Raw genomic sequence first — 23,441 nt, 5'->3', positions numbered from 1 at the left:
GGGATGAGAGATAAAACTGGTGTATTAGTCCGTTTTCACGCTGCTGATAGAGACATACCAGAGACTGGGCAATTTACAAAAGAAAGAGGTTTAATTAGACTTACAGTTCCACATGGCTGGGGAAGGTCTCACAATCATGGCAGAGGGTGAAGACACTTCTTACATGGCAGTGGCAAGAGAGAATGAGGAAGAAGCAAAAGCAGAAACCCCTGATAAACTGATCAGATCTCGTGAGACTTACTATCACGAGAATAATGTGGGAAAGAGCAACCCTCGTGATTCAGTTACCGCCCACTGGGTCCCTCCCACAACAGGTGGGAATTCTTGAGATGCAATTCAAGTTGAGACTTGGGTGGGGACACAGCCAAACCATATCAGCTGGGCTGAAGTGAAGAAGGAAAGAAGTACATATTTCAGCTGAAACTCTATAAGTAGTTTTGAATCTGGGGTGGTAGAAGGATAGAGTTTTTGTTAACAGAAATAAATAGGAAAAAGTGGCTGGTTTTGGAGATAATCCTCGTGTTGAGTATCTTTGAGAGTGGAGCATGCAAGTAGCTTGAGGCAGTTAGGAGTTAGGACTGGGTTTTGTGTGAGGGTTAGGAGGTTATACATGCAAATTTTGAAAAAAGCAACATAGGGGATTTTGCTAAAGCCTTCAGGGAGGATGACTTCTCACAGTGAAGGCATGGAGATAAAGAGGATGGAATGGCTTTAGACAGTTCTCTTTTCCTGAGGAGAGGCCGTATTGGGAAGGAACGTAAAGCCCCAAAGCTGAAAGTCTCAAGAATGTGAAAGGAAAGTAAGGTAATGTTAGAATGTGGGTGCTAGGAGGTTGGGGGGTGAGAAGGCAGCTGTAGAGGAGCTTCCAAAAAGGGAAAGGTAACTTGGCACAAATTGCTGAAGCTTCAGAGAAGTAGAAAATTGATTAAGACCTTTCTTTGGATTTTCCTGGAAGGTGATTATTGATCACCTTTGAGACAACACTATATTTCCTTTTTGTTCTCAATGATTTTGCCGCTCAGGGACCCCTTTCCGGCCCCCATACTTCTCTTTTCTTTTTTTATTATTGGCTTCAACATGACTCTCTTTCTGCAACCCCTCAGCTTTCATAAATTAACCCAGAAATTCTTTTATAGCCTCCTTTGAGAGAAGTCCTTATTTTTACTTCCGGAGAGACCTTGAAAAGTTAGTGTGCCTGGATGCTATAAGCAGATCAGCAGGGATGACCGCATACTGCCTTGGGCAATTCCACTGATGTGTTTATGTCCAGTTACTTATATCAAAGCATATCATTATGAAGGAAAAACAAAAAATACAGGATCCAAGTTAACTTAGCAGTAGCCACATGCAGGATATAAAATATTCTCATCCTGAAAATTCTTGCACAACAATGTGTCCTGTTTTGTTGCAGTTGAGTATGTACTGATTCTGTACCTTCAGCCTTCATGCAGTAGAACCTGAGTGACTTTTGTATGGTAGATACAAAACCCAGAGTCTCACTGAATTTCATGCATGGATATATAGGTCAGACATCAGTGTACATGACGGTAGTACAAGGCTGAAGGATGATGGAAGGGAAGTTCATTAATAACTGATAGTAAGTTTTTGTAGCTCAGAAGAAAGAGGGACAAGTAGAAATAATTGGAGTAATATTTAACACTTAAGGAAGCGATGTGATGTTCAAATAGGCCTTGAAAGATAAGAATCTCTATAGTGAGGAGGATGGCAAAGAAAGACAGGATAATGACATGTTTCTAGAAAGCAGATATCCTACAGCATGCAGAGAGGTTAGAAAACAGGCATCTTTGAGTTGAACACTAGATTAATTAGGGAAGGCTGAAGTTACTGTTGGTAAGATCTGATGAGAGAGCCTAGAATGTCCTTTTAATTACAAGCAGTTGGGGAGCATAGCTTGGGGAGTTATGTGGTTAGTGTTTTAAGAAGCTTAGTTAACATGGTGGTGACATACAGGTAAAATTGTAGAAAAGTCTGCCATTAGGATGCACTGCGTTACTGGTTCTCAGCTAAGGGTGAATTTTGCAATCTTGGGGAAATTTTTAGTTGTCACAACTGGGACGGAGAGAGATGGGATAGGCCTGTTGGCATCTAGTGCGTAGAAGCTAGGGATGCTGCTGAACATCTTATAATACAAGGGACAGCTTCCCACAACAAGAATTATCTGGCCCAAAATGTCCATAGTGTCAAGGTTAAGAAACCCTAGCTAGGTTATGCTATAGTAGCAAACAACCCCAAGTTCTTAATGGTTTGAAACAGTAAAGATTTATTTATTGCTCAGACTTGCTGTACATAACTATGCATCATCCACATCCTGGAATTCAAGCTGATGGAGCTACCACTGTCTGGTACGTTACTCGTACTGTATTGGCCAGGACTTATTACAGAACCCCTCCTAACCACAGAGAGGACAGGAATTGCAATCCTGTCACATCCCCAGAAAGGGCAAACTGTAATATTGACTCACAGCATTAGTTACAACCATGGAAGGCTACCTGGGAGTAGAGGAGTAGTCAGTAAGAGAGAAACCAGTTTCTTGCTGATTGCTTTTAATTCGTCAATCTTTGCTTCTTTAGTAAAGTAAAATCACAGTATATACAGAATGGAATTAGAAAGATGGAGCATAGGCTGGGCACAGTGGCTCACACCTGTAATCCTGGCACTTTGGGAGACCAAGGTAGGAGGATTGCTTGAAGCCAAGAGTTCGAGACCAGCTTGAGAAAAAAAAAAAAAATACCCCGTCTCTACAAAAAGTTAAAACAAAAAATTTAGCCGGTTGATTCCATGTCTTTGCTGTTGTGAGTAGTGCTGCAATGAACATACATATGTGCAAACCAACACAGGAACAGAAAATTAAATACCACATGTTCTCACTTGTAAGTGGGAGCTAAATGATGAGAACACACAGACACATAGAGGGGAACAGTACACACTGGGACCTGTTGAAGGGTGGAGGATGGGAGAAGGGAGAGCTTCCAGAAAACAACTAATGGATACTAGACTTAATATGTGGGTGATGAAATAATCTGTACAACAAACCCCCATGACACAAATTTATGTGTATAACAGATCTGCGCGTGTACCCCTGAACTTTAAAGTTTAAAAAAATTAACCGGGCATGGTGGCACGTGCCTGTAGTCCCGACTACTCGGGAGGCTAAAGTGGGAGAATCACCCGAGCCCAGGAGTTTGAGGCTGTAATGAGCTTGGATCACACCGCTGTACTCCAGCCAGGGTGACAGAGAAGAGACACTGTCTCAGGAAGAAAAAGAACAATGAAGTGTTGCCAGATGATACAGTAACTCTGTGCTGTTAGGCTGATTCTAGACCTGAACTTCCCTACTGTTTTGGGGGAACTTTATAGGTGTGTCTGGGTATTGTTCTCCTTTGCTCTTCAGGTAGCTGGAGAGGGCCTGGGGCAGTCTGAGCCTGCAATATGAGCAGGCCCTTCCACTTATCTCTGTGTACCATGCATGCATTATAATTTAATATGTGCAGTGAGGTAGAAAACCTTGGGAACTCGGCATTAAGCAGTGGGCTGCATTTGTTTAACAATTCTAATTAGGACTGAAAATGATCTGTTTTTGAAACAACTCTATTGGTAGTACAGAAGGGAGAAACATACTAGGAAGACCCACTGGAAAGCTATCCTAAGAGTTTAGGTAAGAAAAAATGAAGATTTTGAAAGATGGCACTCCTGAAAATAAATAGGACAATGTGGAGATAAAGATGGTTTATTTAGAGATGTGGAATTGGATTTAGAACATGTCAAATAGAATTGATTAATAAGAAATTGGAAATGTTGAACTCAGAAAAGGAGGCGCCAGAATCCTGCTCAGTCACACAAGTATTTATAGATCACCTAGTGGGTGCCAGCTGCAACCCTAATAGTACCTGGGAACTCTCTGAGAGAGTTAGAGGTCCTGGGATGTGACCTGGGTGAGTACATTCCTTTTAGGACTGGGAGTAGAACAGTAGCCAATTTGGCATCATTGTCATCCTTCCTGAATTCTCTTCTGCGTCGTAAAGGAAAAATTGGGAACTGTTTTTTCAGAATCAGAGACTGACAATGAAAAGCGCTCAGAACAATCTGCAAGTAGAAGAGGAGAAACTGTTATCTTTAAAAGACAGTGTAGCATTCAAATGGGTGGATATCAGACTAGCAGCTTCCAGAAGCTTCTTGAGAATTACCGTCTCCATGCTGCAGACTGAGAATATCCGATGGCTAGCCTAACTTTTACTCACTCAGCTTTCCAAGGGTTGAATAAGCCTCTAATTCTATATATTGGAATACACAAAGTGACTTCCTTTTTTCGGTTGTAATCATGATTATTTGATATTTTCCTAGCATCCTGTACTCTCCATCATACTTTAATAATTTGTGTGATTTTATTGTATATTTTTCCTGTTAAACTGGAAGCTGCACGAGGTGTGTAATATCTATTCAGCAGACTGTCCGTAACACCTAACAGGGTCGCTAATCATTTCCTAGATTTGATGAGTATTGAATGCTAAAGTAGAAAAACAGAAGTAGAAAAGAATGTATGTAAGGACATTATGATCAACAAATTCAAATGTTCATAAAGTGGTTAAGCAGAAAATGGGCTAGGACTAGCTTTTGAATTTAGTGATTTGGGAGACCGTGGAATTTTATTTAAGAGCGCTGTCAGAAGAGTGGTTGGGGTTGGGATTATAATTACAGGAGTTCGGCATAGTCAGTAGTGAAAAATCAGAGCAATTTGTTCAGACTGTACAAATGAATTGGGGGCAGAAAAGTAGATTAGCTAGAGCACTGAGGTAAAGGCAACATCTTTCTGGAGAAGTGATCAGTTATAAAGCAAAATAACAAAATAACAACAGCTGATGGAGATGACAGAACGGACAATGCTGGAGGAGATACTAATTGAAACAGCAATTGCTTTCCGTCCACAAATTGTAATGCACTGTAAACACCTTTAAACATTGCTTCCCAAACTGTCATCCTAGAACCAGAGTTAGTTGACAGCTTTCACTGTTTGGTGAAAATATTAGAGAGATAAGGGCAATATTAATATTGTCAGTTTTGAGTTAGGATAAATGTACTAAGTTTAGATTATGTACTTCCTTTGTTTGCTGTTACACTGACTTGCTTTCTTAAACTATTCGGTAGTGGTGGTGGTTGTTGCTGTCCTAAATGCCCCTTTTTGAAAAATAAAAATCTGATAACCTTATTTCAGTTTACCCCATCAATCTTACTTTTTAATCTGCTTCACGAAATGTAAAAGTCTGAGAACACACTGCTTTATGTATTTAGAAGGAACAAAAAAGACAAACTGTCTTAATTTTTTGACAGTTTTTGAAATCTGAGATAAGTAGAGTTTATAAATGAAAACCAACATAACATTTCTAACAAATAATGGGAGGAAAACAATTTTATTTCAGATGAAGATCGACTTTCTAGAAGAAAAAGCATTGTGGACACCGTATCCATTCAGGTGGATATTTTATCCAACAATGTTCCTTCTGATGATGTGGTAAGTTACTGAAAGTTTATGGTAGAGTACTGTCTTGGTAGACATCATTTAAAAGAATTTTTGCCTTCCACACTTTCAAACAAGAGAAAATACAACTCTAAATTATCCTCAAATCAACTAAACTATCAGTAGAAATTAATCTGATTTAGCTTTGAATTTATTTATAGTTTATTTTACTGAACTCATTTCAGCTGTCTGTAAAGATATATAAACCTAACATTATATGTTACGATGTTGTCAGATTTCACATTATAATTTAGTGTAAAAGATTTTTTTTTTTTTTTGTAAGAAACTTTATACAAAGCCTGTCATTAAATTAGTGGGCTGTCTAGATCCTACTTATTTTTAAAAATTTAGGAAATGCAAATTACAGAAATAAATATAACTATACATCCTCATGTGAAGCCAAATGCTCACTACCTTTAAAAAGTTTTAAAAGTTCATCTCTAGGGTAAAATGTTTTAATTATTTTGGATAGTAAGGATGTAGTTTAAGCTGCGTTAGTGAGCTATGTACTCTGTAAGGACTGTGGCTTATTTAAAACATAGATTTCATGCTCTCCTCCCGTTTCAGAAGAGCACAAGAGCGTACCCTCCTGAGTTATAGGGGAAAAAGCAGCCAGTATTCTCTAGGACTTATTCGACACAAACCACCAGAGAATTTTTTCATAGTCAAGTCAAAATGCCAAAATGCCAGCATGTCAAGTCAACCTCCACCTTGTGGTTTATCCATTGTCTGCCTTCTTAAGTATTTATTTCTCATTGGTACAATATGCATAATTAAAAGAATATCCCTATAGGGAAAGGGAAAGGAAGTTACCTGAATTTATGCTTTCTCAAGCCTCCCTCCTACCCCCTTCCAATTCCTATTGATTTATTTGTCTTCAGGTACTAAACCTATTTAGTGGCCAGAGTACAGCCAACTGACTTATGTTTTCTATGCCATTCAACTCCCCATTACATAGAACTTATCAGTTTTATTAAGAAATTATCAGCACGGCATCAAGAGTAGTTGAAGCAGCATTTAGTGTTCATTTTGAAACTCGACGCCTTAAAGCTAAAGTTTCTTACCAATTTAAGGCTTAATAACCACCTTGCCTAAATTCACCTCTTTCTTCAGAGCTATTTAATTTATACACCCCTTACTAGTAAGAACAGTATCTTGCTAGTTCTGTCCTTTTAATGATTATGAATTTGCCACTATTACCTTTCTAGGGAAGAAGTTCATCCAAAGTCTTAGTTTATAAACTTAATTTTGTTAAGAGTACACTATATGTTATTGACTGCTATTTTCACCTTTCTCCTTTTGTTAACTATTCTTATTTTTTTCAAAAATATATGGAGAACACTTGAAACTGTTGGAAAGAGTCAGTCTATTTTGATAAAATCAACTGAAAAAACATTTGCATAAAGACCCAGTGTAGGGGAAAGATTCTTGTCACAAATCTTACATTAAAAGTCCGTTAATATTTTTATTAACTCTTACAAGATCCTGTTGTTTTTCATTTACTATAAGTCCTAAGTCAAATATGCCTCACACCAAGCATCTGAAAAGTTAAGTACAGTTTAGTATCACATTTACTTGAGCACATTTGAGTTTCGGACTCATTTACCATTGTGGAATCTGCTTTTGGATATTAGAGATGTTTGTTCAAATACCAGAAGACAGAATAATACTATCTTCTAGGCTAAAACTAATTAATTACTTTCATACAACAGACAGAAGAAATTCACATCAAATAGATATTTACCAGTTAATGGTGCAGCAAAATATCAAACTATTTTCTTACAATGAATCAGATAAGAAAATTGCTCATAAAAAATAACTTTTTTATTCGATCAAAATTATTTATAGTTTGTATGTATAATCCTAGTTTATCCTCAGATGTATTTGCTTTTGCTTTTTAAACTTACAATTTAAAAAAAGAGAGAGAGGCAGAAGGTTGTTTAGATGGAGACCATCACAAACTTTTGTTTCCCTAAACTCTAGTCTGGTGAAATACCTGGTCCACTTGAGATGTGCCAGTTCTGACATTTGCAATTCCGACCTTGGCCTACTGAGAATCATTTGGTGAACTTTTTCTAAAAATTGCCATAGATAAAAAGATGTATATTATTATGTCTTCTAAAAATGTGCTCATGGCATAAAATGTATTACTGATACTTTTATCATAAAGCAGTTGATTTTATACCTTTTACATATCTCAAAGCAAGAGGGAGATTTGAGAGACTCAAGGTAAAAGTTATTTTTAGAGAATATAAATTGGTAATTGACTTTAGAGGAATGCTTCCCAATGCATATATATATCTGTATATATATACGCATATATGCATACACATATATACACGTGTGTATATGTATGCATATATATGCATATATATATATATATGCATACACACATTTTTATAACGATACCTAATTTAAATTAACATATTCAAGAAGATATATGACTAAAATAGAACAGAGGCATCTCTGTCTCCCAAGATAAAATTATCAGCTTGACTAATAGAATAAAGCACTATAGGCATGATTTTTTGCTTCCTTATATATGCATAATTGATATGAGTAAAACCTGAAATCATCACACTACTCTTCTCTCTAAAAGCTTATAGTAAGTGCTTGATTATTTAAGGCCATGGGTAGGATGTTATATATATTAAATTTTGAGTATATGTTAAATTTTTTGGTACAAAATTAAGTCACTGGTTGACTGCAAAAGATTGTTGTTTATTCTGGTACAAATAACAGATCTTTGTTTTATATCCATGTACTCCTGTCTTTTTTCCCCAAATACAACTGGAGATACTGTGTGTATGCTAACATCTAGTCAATGTTAGTCACACTGTGGTGCTAGATGCTATCAAATTACTATGATATTTGTGGAAGTGACATAACAACTACTATAATTAGAAAAAGATGAATGGTAGATTTTATGTAGGCCCAAGGGCATTATATAGTCTAGGTTAGTGTTGTAGATCATAGATAAAGCAAAAGTCCTAGATTATAAAGGGAATGTTGAAATTCCTTTAGGATGGTGCCTTTGCACCACTTCTCTATAACTCCAACATAACCAGTTTTTCCTCTATTGTTGGAATAGATTGTAGTTTGGTAGATCACCAAATAAAGTATGTAGCTTGTATTTACCAGCTATGGTATATAAAAACATGAATCATTAAATGCTAGTATAAAGCAGTTAGTCTTTTTTTTTTTTTTTTTTTTGAGACGGAGTCTTGCTCTGTCACCCAGGCTGGAGTGCAGTGGCCGGATCTCAGCTCACTGCAAGCTCCGCCTCCCGGGTTTACGCCATTCTCCTGCCTCAGCCTCCGGAGTAGCTGGGAGTACAGGCGCCCGCCACCTCGCCCGGCTAGTTTTTTTGTATTTTTTAGTAGAGACGGGGTTTCACCGTGTTAGCCGGGATCGTCTCTCGATCTCCTGGCCTCGTGATCCGCCCGTCTCGGCCTCCCAAAGTGCTGGGATTACAGGCTTGAGCCACCGCGCCCGGCCAGCAGTTAGTCTTAAAAAAAAAAAAAAAAAAAAAAAAGATTCACGAAAGGGACAAGTGGGAGATAAGACTGAAGGAACATTATAGAAAGTTGTATACCGGGCTGAGGGCTTTGTATGTAACTTCATAGGAAGTAGGTAAACACCGAAATTTAGTCAGTGTCATTATTAGAAATGTGTTTTCATAAAAAGAATCTCTCAAGTGTGACAAGGCTAAATTAGAAAGAAGACACTGGAGGTAGAGGCAGTTAGGAGATCCTTGTAATAGTCCACAGTTGATGGAATGAGGATCTAGAGTAGCCAGGCTGGAGGTAACAAAGAGGGACAGGAGGGCAGGAATACTCTACTTTAAAGTAGAATGAATAGGACCAACAAATGACTTGAAGGGATTTAAAGAAAGGAGATGTTAAAAAAAAAAAAAAGAAAGAAAAAAGGTGGACACTGATGGCGTGAGTTGGGGGCTCTTGATGCTAGGAAGCTGCATCATAATTATCTGAATTAAGGCAAACAGGGACAAAAAGAAGAGTTAATAGGGTAAGGTATTTTAGCTCTTATCTGAGATTGACAGGTAATAAGTAAAAATTATATATATCAAGAATGCTGGCCTTCTGACTTCTCCCATGTTCTTTTTCCTATACTGGAGTTGTATCTCAAAAGTCAGAAGCTCTTAGCCAGTTCTAAGAACAAAAGCAATTTCTTTTTTTCACTGAAGTACTAGAATGCTTATAAGTACAAATAATTGACCAGCCAGAGCCTAATCTTATATGTCTGCTCCAGATATCTAGAACAAAACAACTGAAGATTCCCAAGTTTAATCTGACTTCAACTAGAAATATGAACCCTCAGTAGCAAAACTGAGGGAGTGGAACTCTTGCTGCTTGATTTCCAGCTAAAGCCTTTGTATTACAGAGAAGCTAAGGTGCAGAGAATGAAATATTTTGCTTTCGTTAGTCTTGCTGCCTTAGACTTAGCAAAAGAAGCTCATGAGCTAAAATTAGGGATGACCAGATTCCCAGGCAAGTACCCATGTATCGTTTCTTAATTTTTATTCAGAGATACTATAGGAACTAGATATATTATTTTTCCTGAAAATGTGCTGATGCCATAAAATGTATTTTTGCCTTTTTTTAAAGCAGTTGTTTTCATACCTTTTTACATATCTCAAAGCAAGAGAGACTTGAAAGACATAAGTTAAAAGGATAGTTTCAGAGATTATAAATTGGTGATTGACTTTAGAGAAATACTTCCCAAAGTAGTGGTTTTTACTTTTCAGTCGTTTAAAATCTTAGTTTCACTTTTGATTTGTAAACTGTGTGTGATACCAAAATTATAGAGGCTGTAGAGTACTTAGTTGTTTTTTATCACATGTCTAAAAATGTATTTATATATAATCTCAGCCTTCACTGTCTCAGAGCATCGTTTACTTACAGCACAGTGTTCAGTCAGTGAGACTCAAATCTTCCTGTGCCTCACCGAAGTGGAGACTGAGTTCTGTAATTCAAGGTGGTTTTGTTGCCTAGAGTATGTTAATTATTGCAGTCTAATGCTAATCTATAGACTTGTTTTGGGGAACCACTGCAGTAGGCCATTGTTAGAACCAGTGAAAAAGTGGAGATTATTTGGTACTGCAGAGTATAATCACAGCTCAGACCAACACAAAGAAGAAAACAAATCTGAAAAACTTCTTAGATGACTTGTAACTAGGTAAAGGTATTACTTATATTGACCCTTTTTAACTCTCGATTTCACTTATAATCACTTTTCTCTAGGTTAGTAACACTGAAGAAATCACTTTTGAAGCATTGAAGAAAGCAATTGGTGAGATATTTTGCACTTGTTAGTACTACCGATATTTAACTTATCTTTATCTGCTGCTTTTTTTCAATGACAGAATAAGTAGAGGGGACATTACAAAAACAAAACCAAAAACACTTGGGGGCTTCTATAGAAATGTATCATTTATTTAGCTACATCTTTTAGGCTTCAAAATTGTCTTGTCCCATCAGGGTCATATTCCTGAACAAGTAGACACAATTATGGCAGTGATATAAAAGAAGACATTTATTAATTTACTTTCCCACAAACTTTGGCCAGACCATACATCATCATAAGACCAAGAAAATTCCTTCCCAAATTATGGTAAATAAATGGAAAAGGCTACAACAACATGGTTCCAAATGACCCCGTTCGTATTTCAGTTATTCCACTCAGTACCAAGATTCAATTTAGCAAATATTTTATATAGTACCTCATATATGCAAGAACATGTTTATATAAAAGAGTCATCCTTCGGGAAGGACCGCGAAGTAGTTCGACTTGTAGGAAGCTCCCATTCCCTTGCTGTTTTTTGGTAAGAGAGACAAAGGCATTCTATGAAAGGGAATCTTGTGCTGTGTAGTACTAACCCTTAGTTTTTTGTTTTGTTTTGTTTTGTTTTGTTTTTGTGCATGTGTTTTCTAGCCTTAAGATATTTCATGGATGTTAGGCCTTTTTATTTTTTTCTTGCAAAAGTAGCCCTGTAAATTGCCCTTAATTTTGGATGATATATCATTAGCTCTTAATGGTCATTGACTGGGTTCTGTGAAATTATGTATTCCCTTTAATGAGTCTTTATAAATATTTATGTAGATACCAGTGGAATGGAAGAACAGGAAAAGGAAAAGAGGCGTCTTGTGATAGAGAAATTTCAGAAAGCACCTTTTGAAGAAATAGCAGCACAGTGTGAATCCAAAGTAAGTGAACAAATGGTGAAGGGATTGTGGGTGGGCTGTTGTTTTGTGGAAACTCTTACTTAGTGATTGGTTGATAAGTTCCAAGCTTTAGTCAGATCAGTAGAACACAGGAAAATATGTCTGATAAGGACTGAAAACTCTGAAGGCATATCTATGAGGCCTAAATAATTTCTTTGTGTGATGTAAGCTGATGGAAATGGTGGAACTGGTTTCCCAAATTAAATATTAGTGATTGTTATTCTTTTGATAGTTTTTTTCAGTGGTTTTCATGATTTTGCTGCAGGTATTTTGTTTTATGTGTTTGTTGATTTGTTTTTAACATCGAGACTAGGAAAGGGAGAAAAAGACAACCCTTACATTAAATTCTAATAGGTAAGACAGATCAAACCAAAATGTTAAAGCATTGTGTACTTAATAATTAATCAGCTTAATAGTCACAATTACACTTTGTCTCTTAAATTACATTGCTATTATTATATATAGATTCTTAGAAAATAATCCGTTCTTAACATTTTTTTCTTTTTTGCAGGCAAATTTGCTTCATGATAGACTTGCTCAAATATTGGAACTCACCATACGGTAAGGGTTTTGTTACCACAGTAGCAATAACACACATACGCAAATAGAAACTGTCGGACCCCTATGAATTTGTGGTTCATTATGTTTAAGTTATGTTAAAGTAATGCTTTGCATTTAGGATTAACGTAAGATCATATAGGTGATCCTTTGCTTAATAGGGATTCTGTTTTTTAGGCAGAGTCTGATACCCTTTCTTGACTAGTTGTCCTCTAGCTTTTTAGCTGCTTTTTTAGATTATTCATTCCTTCCTGATGATCTCATAAGGACATCTGGGTAATTTGAAAGACCCATATTCTAATATTATGCTTAATTAGGAAATTGCTCATATTGAATCGTTTTGTCCTGCAGAAACTGCATTTTAATATGTCAGCCTCATGGTTCTTTTCAGGGCGGTAATAAGTCTACCTATGCAGATAGCTCATTTGAATTATTGAACTTTCCTTTAGCTTTTTTACATCATATTCATTTCAGTTCTGTTGTGAATTATTGTGCTCTTTGATTATCCTATGTCTGTACATTAGTAAGAAATGTAGCACCTGAAGGAAGGAGAGGCAGTGTGGAAACCTGCTTTCGTGAGAGGCGGCCAGTAGATATGTCTATGCTTCTGGAAATTTTTTCTGTATCTGCCATATCTTTTATATTTTTAGCTTGATTAAGTAAGTCTGTTTTGCTTCAACCCTGTATTATATTAATATTAGATAGGTAAATGCTCTAGGCAACTTGCTTTTTTATTTCAGCCTTTTTTCTGCTTTGATAAGCAAGGCACATTTTTGTCATTATATATCTTACTCTAGACATTTCCCTCCCATACCTGCTACACTCTCTAAGTTGAGAATCACTCATTTACAAAATTTAAGAACAGAAAATCACAATAAAATATTCAACATGTGCTAGAAAAGGGGTCCCCAACCCTTAGTCCAGAGACCTGTACTGGCCCATGGCCTGTTAGGAACCAAGCTCCACAGCAGGAGGTGAGCGGCGAGCAAGCGAACATTACTGTCTGAGCTCCGCTTCCTGTCAGATCAATGCGGCATTAGATTCTCATAGGAGCGGGAACCCTATTGTGAACTACTGCTCATGCAGGGGATCCCATTAGATTCCTGATGATCTGAGGTGGAACAGTTTCATCCTGAAATCATCCCCCCAGTCCCCATCCGTGGAGAAATTGTCTTCCACAAAACTGGTGCCTGGTGCCAAAAAGGTCGGGGACTATTGTGCTAGACTTAGGATTCAATTAAAATTGCTGGGTATGGGCATTTACTTCTTTGATGACTAAATTTCAAACATTTAGTAGTAAATGTCTGCTGTGTACTTGATCTTATGCTACATGGTTTATATCTGTTATTTCTGCTAATCCTCACCATAGCCCTGAAAGGTAGGTAGACACTATTTTGTTCATTTTTCAGGTGAAGACACCAAGGCTTAGAGAAAAGTAAAATAACTTGCTGAAGGTCATACGGCTAGCGAGTGACAAAGTCAAAATTCAAATCCATAACTGATGTTCTTAAAAGGCATGTTGCTAGAGATCACCATATTACATGTAGTCAAACTAACATAATTATATGAATTTAATATTTTAGAGTAAGTATTATAACTAATTCTGTTTCATTGGTACCACAGCTACTACTAATACTTACATTCATTGAAAAGTTACTACTAATAATTAACATTTTTAAGCACCTGTGTTGTTCTAAGCACTGTGCTAAATGTATTATTTTATTTAATATCTGCAACAGACCCTAACAAACAGATAGTGATTATTCTCATTTTACATGTTTATAAACAGATACATGGAAGTTAGGTAACTTATACAGGGTCACCTATTTAAGAAGCAGTAGCTCTGGAACAGCTTTATGGAGAAACTAAACAGACTTTATAGAAATGTGTCTTCAGAGTTTTCAGGTCCTGTCTGATACATTTCCTCTTGTTAATTTGCCTCACCCTAACCATCAGACAGTGGAAAGAGTTTGTATTCTCCATAAAAGAAGCAGAACACACAATATTATACTTTGCTCCCACTGTTCTTTCATTTACATTTTAACCATACCTGAGTATGGTTAAAAAAAACAAGAAAGGCAAAGAAGCTGTAAAATACAGTGAGAATAAGCAGCCTCACAGATAACCCAGTTATTAGAATTAGTAGAAAAGGCCCTTAGAACACCACACACCCACACCTCCCACCAGACCCCACACACACATGTCAAAGAATTTAAAGGACAAGATACATATAGTATGGAAAGAAATGTGTGTGACACTGCTTATTCTCATGATACTTTCCTGTTTCTTTGCATTATAATTGTAAATTTTAATGTTCCTCTCATAAGAGTACTAAAACATAACCAACAAGAAGACAAAAATGCAGAAAGGATATAAGATTTGAACCATTTCAGTCAATTTAAGTGGCCTTTAGAAAACACTATGCTAGGCAAATACAGAATATAGTTTCTTTTGAAGTGCACATACAACATTCACAAAATAGAAAAATGTGGGACTATAACAAATGTAAGTAAATGTCAGGAAACTGACATGTTAAGACATCATGTTGAGTATGTTCTCTTGCCACAAAAAAAAATATGTAATTCATTAACACATATCTAGAAAAATTTCAAATGTCTGGAAATTAAAACACACCCATATCTTAAAGAAGAAATGAAAGGAGGAATTAGAAAACATTTTAAACTGAAAATACCTATCAAAGTTTTGTAAGATGAAGCTAAAATCTTGCTCAGGAGCAATTTTATATCTTTAGATGCTTTTGCTTGCAAAGAAGAGAGATCTGAAAGTAGTGAATTAATTACTTTTGGTAAGACATTAGAGAAAGAAGAACAATGTAAGCTAAACTAGTATATCAGAAGTCAGTGAAACAGAAAATAGGCAATAAGACAACAAGAAATATTAACAAACGTAAAAGTTTGTTCTTTGAAACAGTTGATAAAATTGGTAAACCTCTAGTCAGTGTTAAGGAAGAAAAAGAGAGAAAACACAGATTACCAATATTACAAATAAAAAAGAATTATAATAAAGGAATGTGATAAAACAATTTTATGACAATAAATTCAACAATTTAGATGAAATGGGCAAAAATCATTGAAAGTCAAAACTAACTAAAATTGACACAAAAAGTAGTAAAACATCCAAATAACCCTCTAACTGTTGAAATAGATTTGAAATTTAAAAGCATCCTACAAGAAAATGCATTTAACTTCACTGCTTACTTTTATCATACATTTAGGTAAGAAATAATACCAGTTTCATATATATTCAGGAAACAAAGGAGGTAGAAACATTTTCTAACTCATGAGGCCAGCATAACTTCAACATAAAGTGAGACAAAGATAAAAACCACAATGAGATACCATCTCACACAAGTTAAAATGGTAATCATTAAAAAGTCAGGAAACAACAGGTGCTGGAGAGGATGTGGAGAAATAGGAACACTTTTACACTGTTGGTGGGACTGTAAACTAGTTCAACCATTGTGGAAAACAGTGTGATTCCTCAAGGATCTAGAACTAGAAATACCATTTGACGCAGCCATCCCATTACTGAGTATATACCCAAAGGATTATAAATCATGCTGCTATAAAGACACATGCACACGTGTGTTTATTGCAGCACTGTTCACAATAGCAAAGACTTGGAATCAACCCAAATGTCCATCAGTGACAGACTGGATTAAGAAAATGTGGCACATATACACCATGGACTACTATGCAGCCATAAAAAAGGATGAGTTCGTGTCCTTTGTAGGGACATGGATGCAGCGGGAAACCATCATCCTCAGCAAACTATCGCAAGAACAGAAAACCAAACACCACATGTTCTCACTCATAGGTGGGAATTGGACAATGAGATCACTTGGACACAGGAAGGGGAACATCACACACTGGGGCCTATTGTGGGGAAGGGGGAGAGGGGAGGGATAGCATCAGGAGATATACCTAATGTAAATGACGAGTTAATGGGTGCAGCACACCAACATGGCACATGTATACATATGTAACAAACCTGCACATTGTGCACATGTACCCTAGAACATAAAGTATAATAATTTAAAAAAAAAGAAAATTATAGACAAGTACCCCTCTTGAATATAGTCATAGAAATCTTTATCAAAATGTTAGCAAATGTATAAAACTGATGATATGGCCTAAATAAATGGGGTTACTATGAGGAAAGCAAGATCAGTTTTACATTAGAAAGTTGATCAGTCAGCAAAATTCACCACATTAATTAAGAGAGTAAAGTTGCATGATCACACCAGTAGCAGAAAAAAAAGCATTTCAAAAAGCTCAATGTTCATTTAAGACAAAAATTATCAGAAAATTTGGAATAGAAGGGAACTTAATCTGATAAAGAGTAATTACAAAAAATCTATTGCTGGTGTTATATATAATGGTGAAAGTCTGATGCCTTTCACCTAAAACTGGGTCAAGGATGTCTACTCTCACCATGTCAACATTGTATTGGAAGTCTTAGGTAAGTAAAGTGAAAAAAAGGAAAAATATAAAGATGAGAAAGGAAGAAATGAAACTATCTTTTCACAGATGACATGGTTGTATATGTGGAAAATCTTAAGTAATCAAGACAAAAAAAAAAAAAAGAACCCTACTAGAGTTATTACATGAATTAAATGAATTTTAGTAAGGTCACAGGATTCAAGGTATTCAAGGTCAGTATTCAACATTCAGTTGTATATCTATATGTTAACAACAAACAATTGCAAGAGTAAATTTTTAAACATAGCATTAAAAAAATATTTAGCCATAATTTAACAGTATGTAAGATTTCTGTTATGAATGTAAAACATGAATGGGAGAAATTAAAGAATACCTAAATGAAGGAGAGATATACCGTGTTCATGGACTGAAGGATTAAATATTGTTTATATGCTGTTTCTTTCAAGTTGATCTGTAGCTTCAATAAAATGTCAATCAAAACCCCAACAGACTTTTTTTTTTTTTTGTAAAAACGTGTAAATTGATTTTAAGATTCAGATGAAAGTACAAAGGACCTGGAGTAGCTAACTGTTTTGAAAAGGAAAAATAAAGTTGAAGAATTTACATTGCCTAATTTCAATACTTGATTTATAAAGCCAAAGAAGTCAAGACATTATTGATATAAGAGTACACAAAGAGATCAAGATAACAGAATAGAGAGTCCTATCAAAAACTTAAGTGATTTTTGATAAAGGAATCAAAACAATTTAATGAGGAAAAGAAAATATTTTAAACAAATGTCCTGGAACCACTAGATAACCTCAGAGAAAAATACTAATCTCAATCCCTACCTTCCACCGAACACAAACATTAATTATTAAGTTGGGTAATCAATGTCTATGTAAAATCTAAAACCAAAACTTCTAAAACAAAACATAGGAAAGAGTCCTTTCAGTCTTAAAATGAGCAAAAAGATTTCTTAGGACACACAGAGTACTAAACAAAATTGGTAAATTGGTCTTCATGTAAATTAAAAACTTACCCTTAAAAGACTCCAGTAAGAATATGAAAAGGCAGACCACAAACTGAGAAAATACAGTATACACAGTACCGATATCTGATAAAGAACCCCTACAACTGAAAAATAAAGACAATTTTCAAAATGGCCAAGACAGTAGACATTTTACAAAAGGAATGTTTGAATTGCCAATAAGCATGTGTAAAAGTGTTTAAAATCATTAGTTAACAAGGAAATGCAAATTTAAATAGCAAGATACGATTCTGTGCCCATTAAAATGAGAGAACTGAGTATATTCACAAAAAGACATGTGAATGTTTATGACAGCTTTATTCATAGTTGCCAAATGTCCATTATCACGAGAACAGACAAATGATGATAATATAATGAAATATTATTCAGCAATAAAAAGGAACACAATTTTTGGGATAAATCTAAAAAACATATTAAGTAACAAAAATCAGACATAAAAAGACAGTTTGTTGGACTGTTCATAGAGCCTGTATAGACCATTTACATGAAGGTTAAGAACAAGCACCACTAATCTTCAGTGATGGAGATCAGAACATAGTTGTTGCATGAGGATGTATGTGTATGGGTATGTCAGAGTGGGGAGAAATTGACTAGTTAGGGACATGAAACATTTTCGGGGTGATTGAAAGTGTTCAGTATCTCTTGAACCCGGGAGGAGGAGGTTGTAGTGAGCCAAGATCACACCATTGCAATCCAGCCTGGGTGGCAAGAGTAAAACTCCATCTCAAAAAAAAAGAAAGTGTTCATTATCTCTATTGGACTATGATTTACATGGGTGTGATGTACATGAGTGTATACGTTTGTCAATTTTTGTCAAACAGCACACTTAAGATCAGTGTATTTCACTCTGTGAAAATTATCCCTTAATAAAAAATTTAAGTGTATTATAAATCTGGAGCAATTCCAAAATTATTAGTTACCAAAAATAGTCATATCAGGAAAATAGAAGAAAACCAACTGAATAACTTAACAATTGAGGATAATTTACAGTTAAAAATAATTATATGAAATTAATATCTGTGCATTTGTTAAAATGAAAACATTCTTAACCATGAACTAATAAATTCAAAGAACTATATAAGACTTAAATGAAGAAACTATATATCTCTGAAAAATGCTTAAGAATATTTATACAAATGAAAACATCTTATTCTTGAATAGGAAGTTGATATAGACATCAGTTTTCTGTAGATTGAGCTATCATTTTAGTAAGATAATTTTTATTAAGTATTTGAACAAATGATGCTAAGGGCAATGTGAAAGAATCCACATGCAAGAGCAGTCAGGAAAATGCTGTAGAAAGAATCAAGGGGGCATTTGTCTTGCTTGGTAGAAAAACAGATGACAGATCTTTGGTACTTACATCAGGTTGGACCTGCATATGGGTAAGTGGAAGAGAGGAAAATTCAAGTATAGGAAGGTATCTGTGGTAAAGATAAGATTTCAGATTTTCAAGGAAAAGAGCAACTGTTGAGTTAATCTCGTTTGGACAACTGCTGAACACTACTGACCAGTGAGGGAGGGTTAGGGGAAGATTTCCACTTCACTGCTTTTACCAAAATAGACAACTTCACTCATTGTTTAGAAAAATACATAAAAACAGTAGAATTCATACAGCAGTATTTCTTGTAATCTTGACATAGAGGAAACGCTGTTCTTAGCATAACTCAAAAACTAAAAATTACAAGGAAATAATTGATTTTCTGGTAAGGTTTTTAAGCATTTGGCAACAGAAAAAGTTGAGAAATAATGAATTAGAGGAAAGCATTTGTATCATATGACAAAAGGTTAGTTTCCCAAATTGATAAGAGAAAAATATCTGAGTAGGATTAGAGGCAGTTTACATTTTCAAAGAAACCTAAAATGGATACTACAAAGATACTTGCCATTAATAGTAACATAAAAATTAAAAATGAAAATAAGAAAGAATTACCTCCTGCCTCTCAGATTGGCAAAGCTGTTTTAAAAAGACTGACTATATCTAATATTTGTAACAGTGTAAAAGGTACACTGAAAAGCTGAAAGTGTAAATTGCTGGTATTCCGGCAATATGTATGTACCAAAGTCAAAATTTTGAATACACTTCGATGCAGAAATTCTGCTCGTAAGACTATAAACCAAGGAGACAACCAGTCAGAATAAAATTATGTATGTGTAAGAACAGACTTGTTAACATTATTATGATGAGAAAATGAAAATGAACCTGCATTTGTTCTCTGGATTAAATCAAGTATGATATATCTGTATAATGGAATACCATGCTGTCATCAAAAACATAATATCTGTATACATGAAATAATTTTTTACTAATGAAACAAGGCAGCTTACAAGAATGGGTAGAGTATAATCGCATTTAAAATTGTATATACATATTTTCCAAGGAAAATGTCTGCTTTAGACTTAAAAACAGTTTGACACTACTGTGGTCTGTTTCCCATGCAGCCTTGTAGTTGGCCAGTAACTACAATGTCATTGATCTCTGCAGTTGAGGAGTCTGACTTTGATATTTGCAGATAGTAGACAGAATACTCGGTGACACGAACAGCTTGTGAGTACACCTGCTGACCATGTTCCTTTGTTCTTTTACAGTCCTCCTCCCAGTCCATCAGGAACACTGACCATTACTTCTGGGCATGCCCAATACCAATCTGTCCCAGTCTATGAGATGAAGTTTCCAGATCTGTGTGTGTACTGATTGGCTCATGAAGACCTCAGCATATGATTTGTAAAGCCTAAAAATTACAGCCAAGCTGAGCTTTCAGGGTTTACATAATGTGTATTAACATACTTCTTGAAAATAATGATGGAACATATCTTTAACCAAATGCTTGGCATACCATATTAGAAGTTTTGGAGCTATATATAATTTCAAGTACTTTCAAAGATAGATTTATGCCATGTTAATTTGCTTTGAGGTTCCTGTTGCCTTTTAAGTTGAACATGTTTTGGTTTCACTTTATTCCACTGTTAAGTAGTATATTTTAAACTTTTCACAAATGTAATGTTTTTTCAAAAGTAAGCCTTCAGAGGATTGAAACTGTATAAATTGTTTCTCTCTTAAACATCTACACGGCCGCTTAGATGTAGAATTTTTGTTATTGTTTTCTGCAAAGGCAGATATATTTAAATATATTCCTAGTCCTGGGGCTGTAAAACTGTTCAGTGGCTTTTTGTCCCCATGCTTTAGATAAGCTGGGATAGGCACCCTGCTATTCAGTTACTGTAATAATATGTGATAGGCATTCCTCATCTTCACAATAATAGGATATCTGTTGAATAGCATTCCTCGAAAATGACCCTAAAAACGCCATACTTTAAATTGTCCGGTTCTTGTAATACTGGGTTTCCTGCCAAGAGTTTGACCATTCTGCTTGAGAAGTGTAGAGCTCACTCTTGGAGTACCAAACTGTGCAATATTTTTACATCATAAGATGTATTAGTTTACAGGCTGTGCTTTGAAATTATAGTAGTATTTTGCTGTGGCTCCATTAATTAAATGAGATATATATTTAGTGCAGAAAAAAGACATTTAAAACAGCTATTAGTTCACCTGTGAAGAGTCTGTACATTTTGATTTCCATTAAGAGTACATTTATTTACATTTGTATATTGTGCATTGTTTTAGATCCTCATAGTCAAAAAATTCCCCAGATGGACTTTTAATTTGTAAGATTTGAACTGTGACTTGTACGCATCTGTTTAGAATCAGTTATATTATATTTGAAAAGCTGCCTGTGTTTTAACAATCAAGTGTGCTAAAGTTCGTCAATTTAAGCTGCTTTTGATTTCAGCTACCAAGATCACAGGTGCACTCTACACATACACTGACAGACCCATAACAGTACTTACATCTTAGTGAATTCTATCACGTGGTAAAATGAACAGCTTTCTTTGTAACTCAGAAAATTCTCTTAGGACATTTTTATAAAGTCACCTGTTTATAGTTCTATCTTTTCAGATTCCATTTCTTTTTACATAAAACAGCATACATATCAAAAACTGTAGCCTAGAAGAGAGTTTAATTTTTGGCTTTTGTTTTTGTTTAAAAAAATTGCAGTGAAGAATGGGATGTTTGTGTTTATGGCTATTTGGGCACCTGTAGTAGAAACGGAAAAAAGTAAGGAAATGATAATAGGACAAGCATACTTGAAAATTTCTGAATATTTAAAGAAAAGCGCAACATCTTGAAAACCAGTCTAGTCATTGAAACGTATGAAATGACACTGAAAGATCCTGGGCTGCTTCTTAAATGTGGATCAACAAGATTTGTTTCAGAGTGACAGTGGAGTCGTTACCACTGGAGGACTGAAGGGCCCTGTGGCAGTTGTCACTGGAACTTTGCCTCTTGATCAGGTAAAATGCTACACCAGTCAGTAAAGCCAAGTTGTATTTTTTTTATTGCCCTTTTTTCCTTCTGTATTTTTAAAGAAGGATGTTAATTTTTGACTATATATTTTAAAAAAATCTAAGCAGGGGGACATGCAAAAACAATCATCATCCACTTGGATGTCATTTTATAGATTAACACTGTGTGCTTTTGTATGGAAAAATATATATAATTTAATAGTATAAAAAGTAAAATATTCATTTGCACTTCTGTGAAACACAAACTTTGCTCTACAAAATTTCATGTTTCTTAGTGATTTTAAAATGCATGTATTGCATGTAAAGGAAAACCATTACAATTAATGTTTATCACACCTTTATCTTGGTCTTTGTTGATTTGGGTTTTGTCGGGGTTTTTGTTACTGTTTTTAAATTACAGTAGGCTTCTTTATATCCTGGATTTCTGAACTGGTCTTGTTGACAAGGACTCCCAAGAAATGGATCTGTTCACTGGCTGCCTCTCCCATATCTGCAGGAGATTCTGCAGGAACGAGGTGTGCACATGGTGGTAGCCAGTTCAGGTAGTGAACATTTAGGATTTGGTGAAGTTCACTGTATTGCTATATTTTTGTAGATATATAAAACTCAATAAATTGTTAATCATTCTCTTTTTGCTGTATTGAGTTGCTTATATCACTCTTTCTTTCCTGACATTAAACAGTTAACATTTAAATGTTCCTCCTGTACTTGTGTTGTCTGTGACCACTTACAGAGTTTTATTGTTATTGGAGTTTACCTGAATACCTATGCGCACACACCCACATACTTCCTTAATATTTCTGAACTCATTATCTTTTAGAATAATAGTACTACACTTTACCAGCAATTAACTTCTCCCTACCCAAAATGTTTTTCTTCCTGTCTGAAAATGGAACTAATTTGTCTTATTCATGCTTATATCTGTATTAAATGTAATAAAGTTAGTTTTTGAAATGTAAAAATTCACTGTGCAATTCGTATGTAAGCAATAAAACATAAATCAGATTACTTGTATTTAATTTCATTTTTTATAATAGCTATTGTTACATTTAATTAAATTTATTCAATATTTGCTTAAATTAAAAATGAAGAGCTTCTTTTGAGCCCAATAGTTCAAGGCTGCAGTGAGCTAGGATCATGCCACTATACTCCAGTCTGGTTGACAAAGCATGACCCCATCTCAAAAACAAAAAATGAAGAGCTTTAGTAGAAATCAATTTGCCAAGTGGATTCATTCCCATGTACAT

General features: G+C 35.3%; 1 protein-coding gene across 7 annotated transcripts in view; it reads left to right on the top strand.

Moving 5' to 3' along the window:
• Window positions 1–23,199, top strand: part of LOC105492818 (EFR3 homolog A) — a 102,919-nt gene extending 79,720 nt beyond the window's left edge. For 6 of the 7 annotated variants that reach the window (XM_011760076.3, XM_011760077.3, XM_071067821.1 and 3 more), the window contains exons 19-23: window positions 5,436–5,527; window positions 10,798–10,846; window positions 11,657–11,760; window positions 12,290–12,339; window positions 20,419–23,199. In XM_011760076.3, the coding sequence (XP_011758378.1) occupies window positions 5,436–5,527; window positions 10,798–10,846; window positions 11,657–11,760; window positions 12,290–12,339; window positions 20,419–20,524 (401 nt within the window). In that variant the 3' untranslated portion in view covers window positions 20,525–23,199. The remainder of the gene's footprint in view (window positions 1–5,435; window positions 5,528–10,797; window positions 10,847–11,656; window positions 11,761–12,289; window positions 12,340–20,418) is intronic. The other variant, XM_011760078.3, reaches the window with a different exon arrangement.
• The last annotated feature ends 242 nt before the right edge of the window (window positions 23,200–23,441 follow it).

This window comes from Macaca nemestrina, chromosome 8, assembly GCF_043159975.1.
Source record: "Macaca nemestrina isolate mMacNem1 chromosome 8, mMacNem.hap1, whole genome shotgun sequence".
In the NCBI taxonomy this organism is placed as follows: domain Eukaryota; kingdom Metazoa; phylum Chordata; class Mammalia; order Primates; family Cercopithecidae; genus Macaca; species Macaca nemestrina.
The sequence above is the reverse complement of the archived record's forward strand: the minus strand, read 5'-3'. Positions and strand labels throughout refer to the sequence as shown.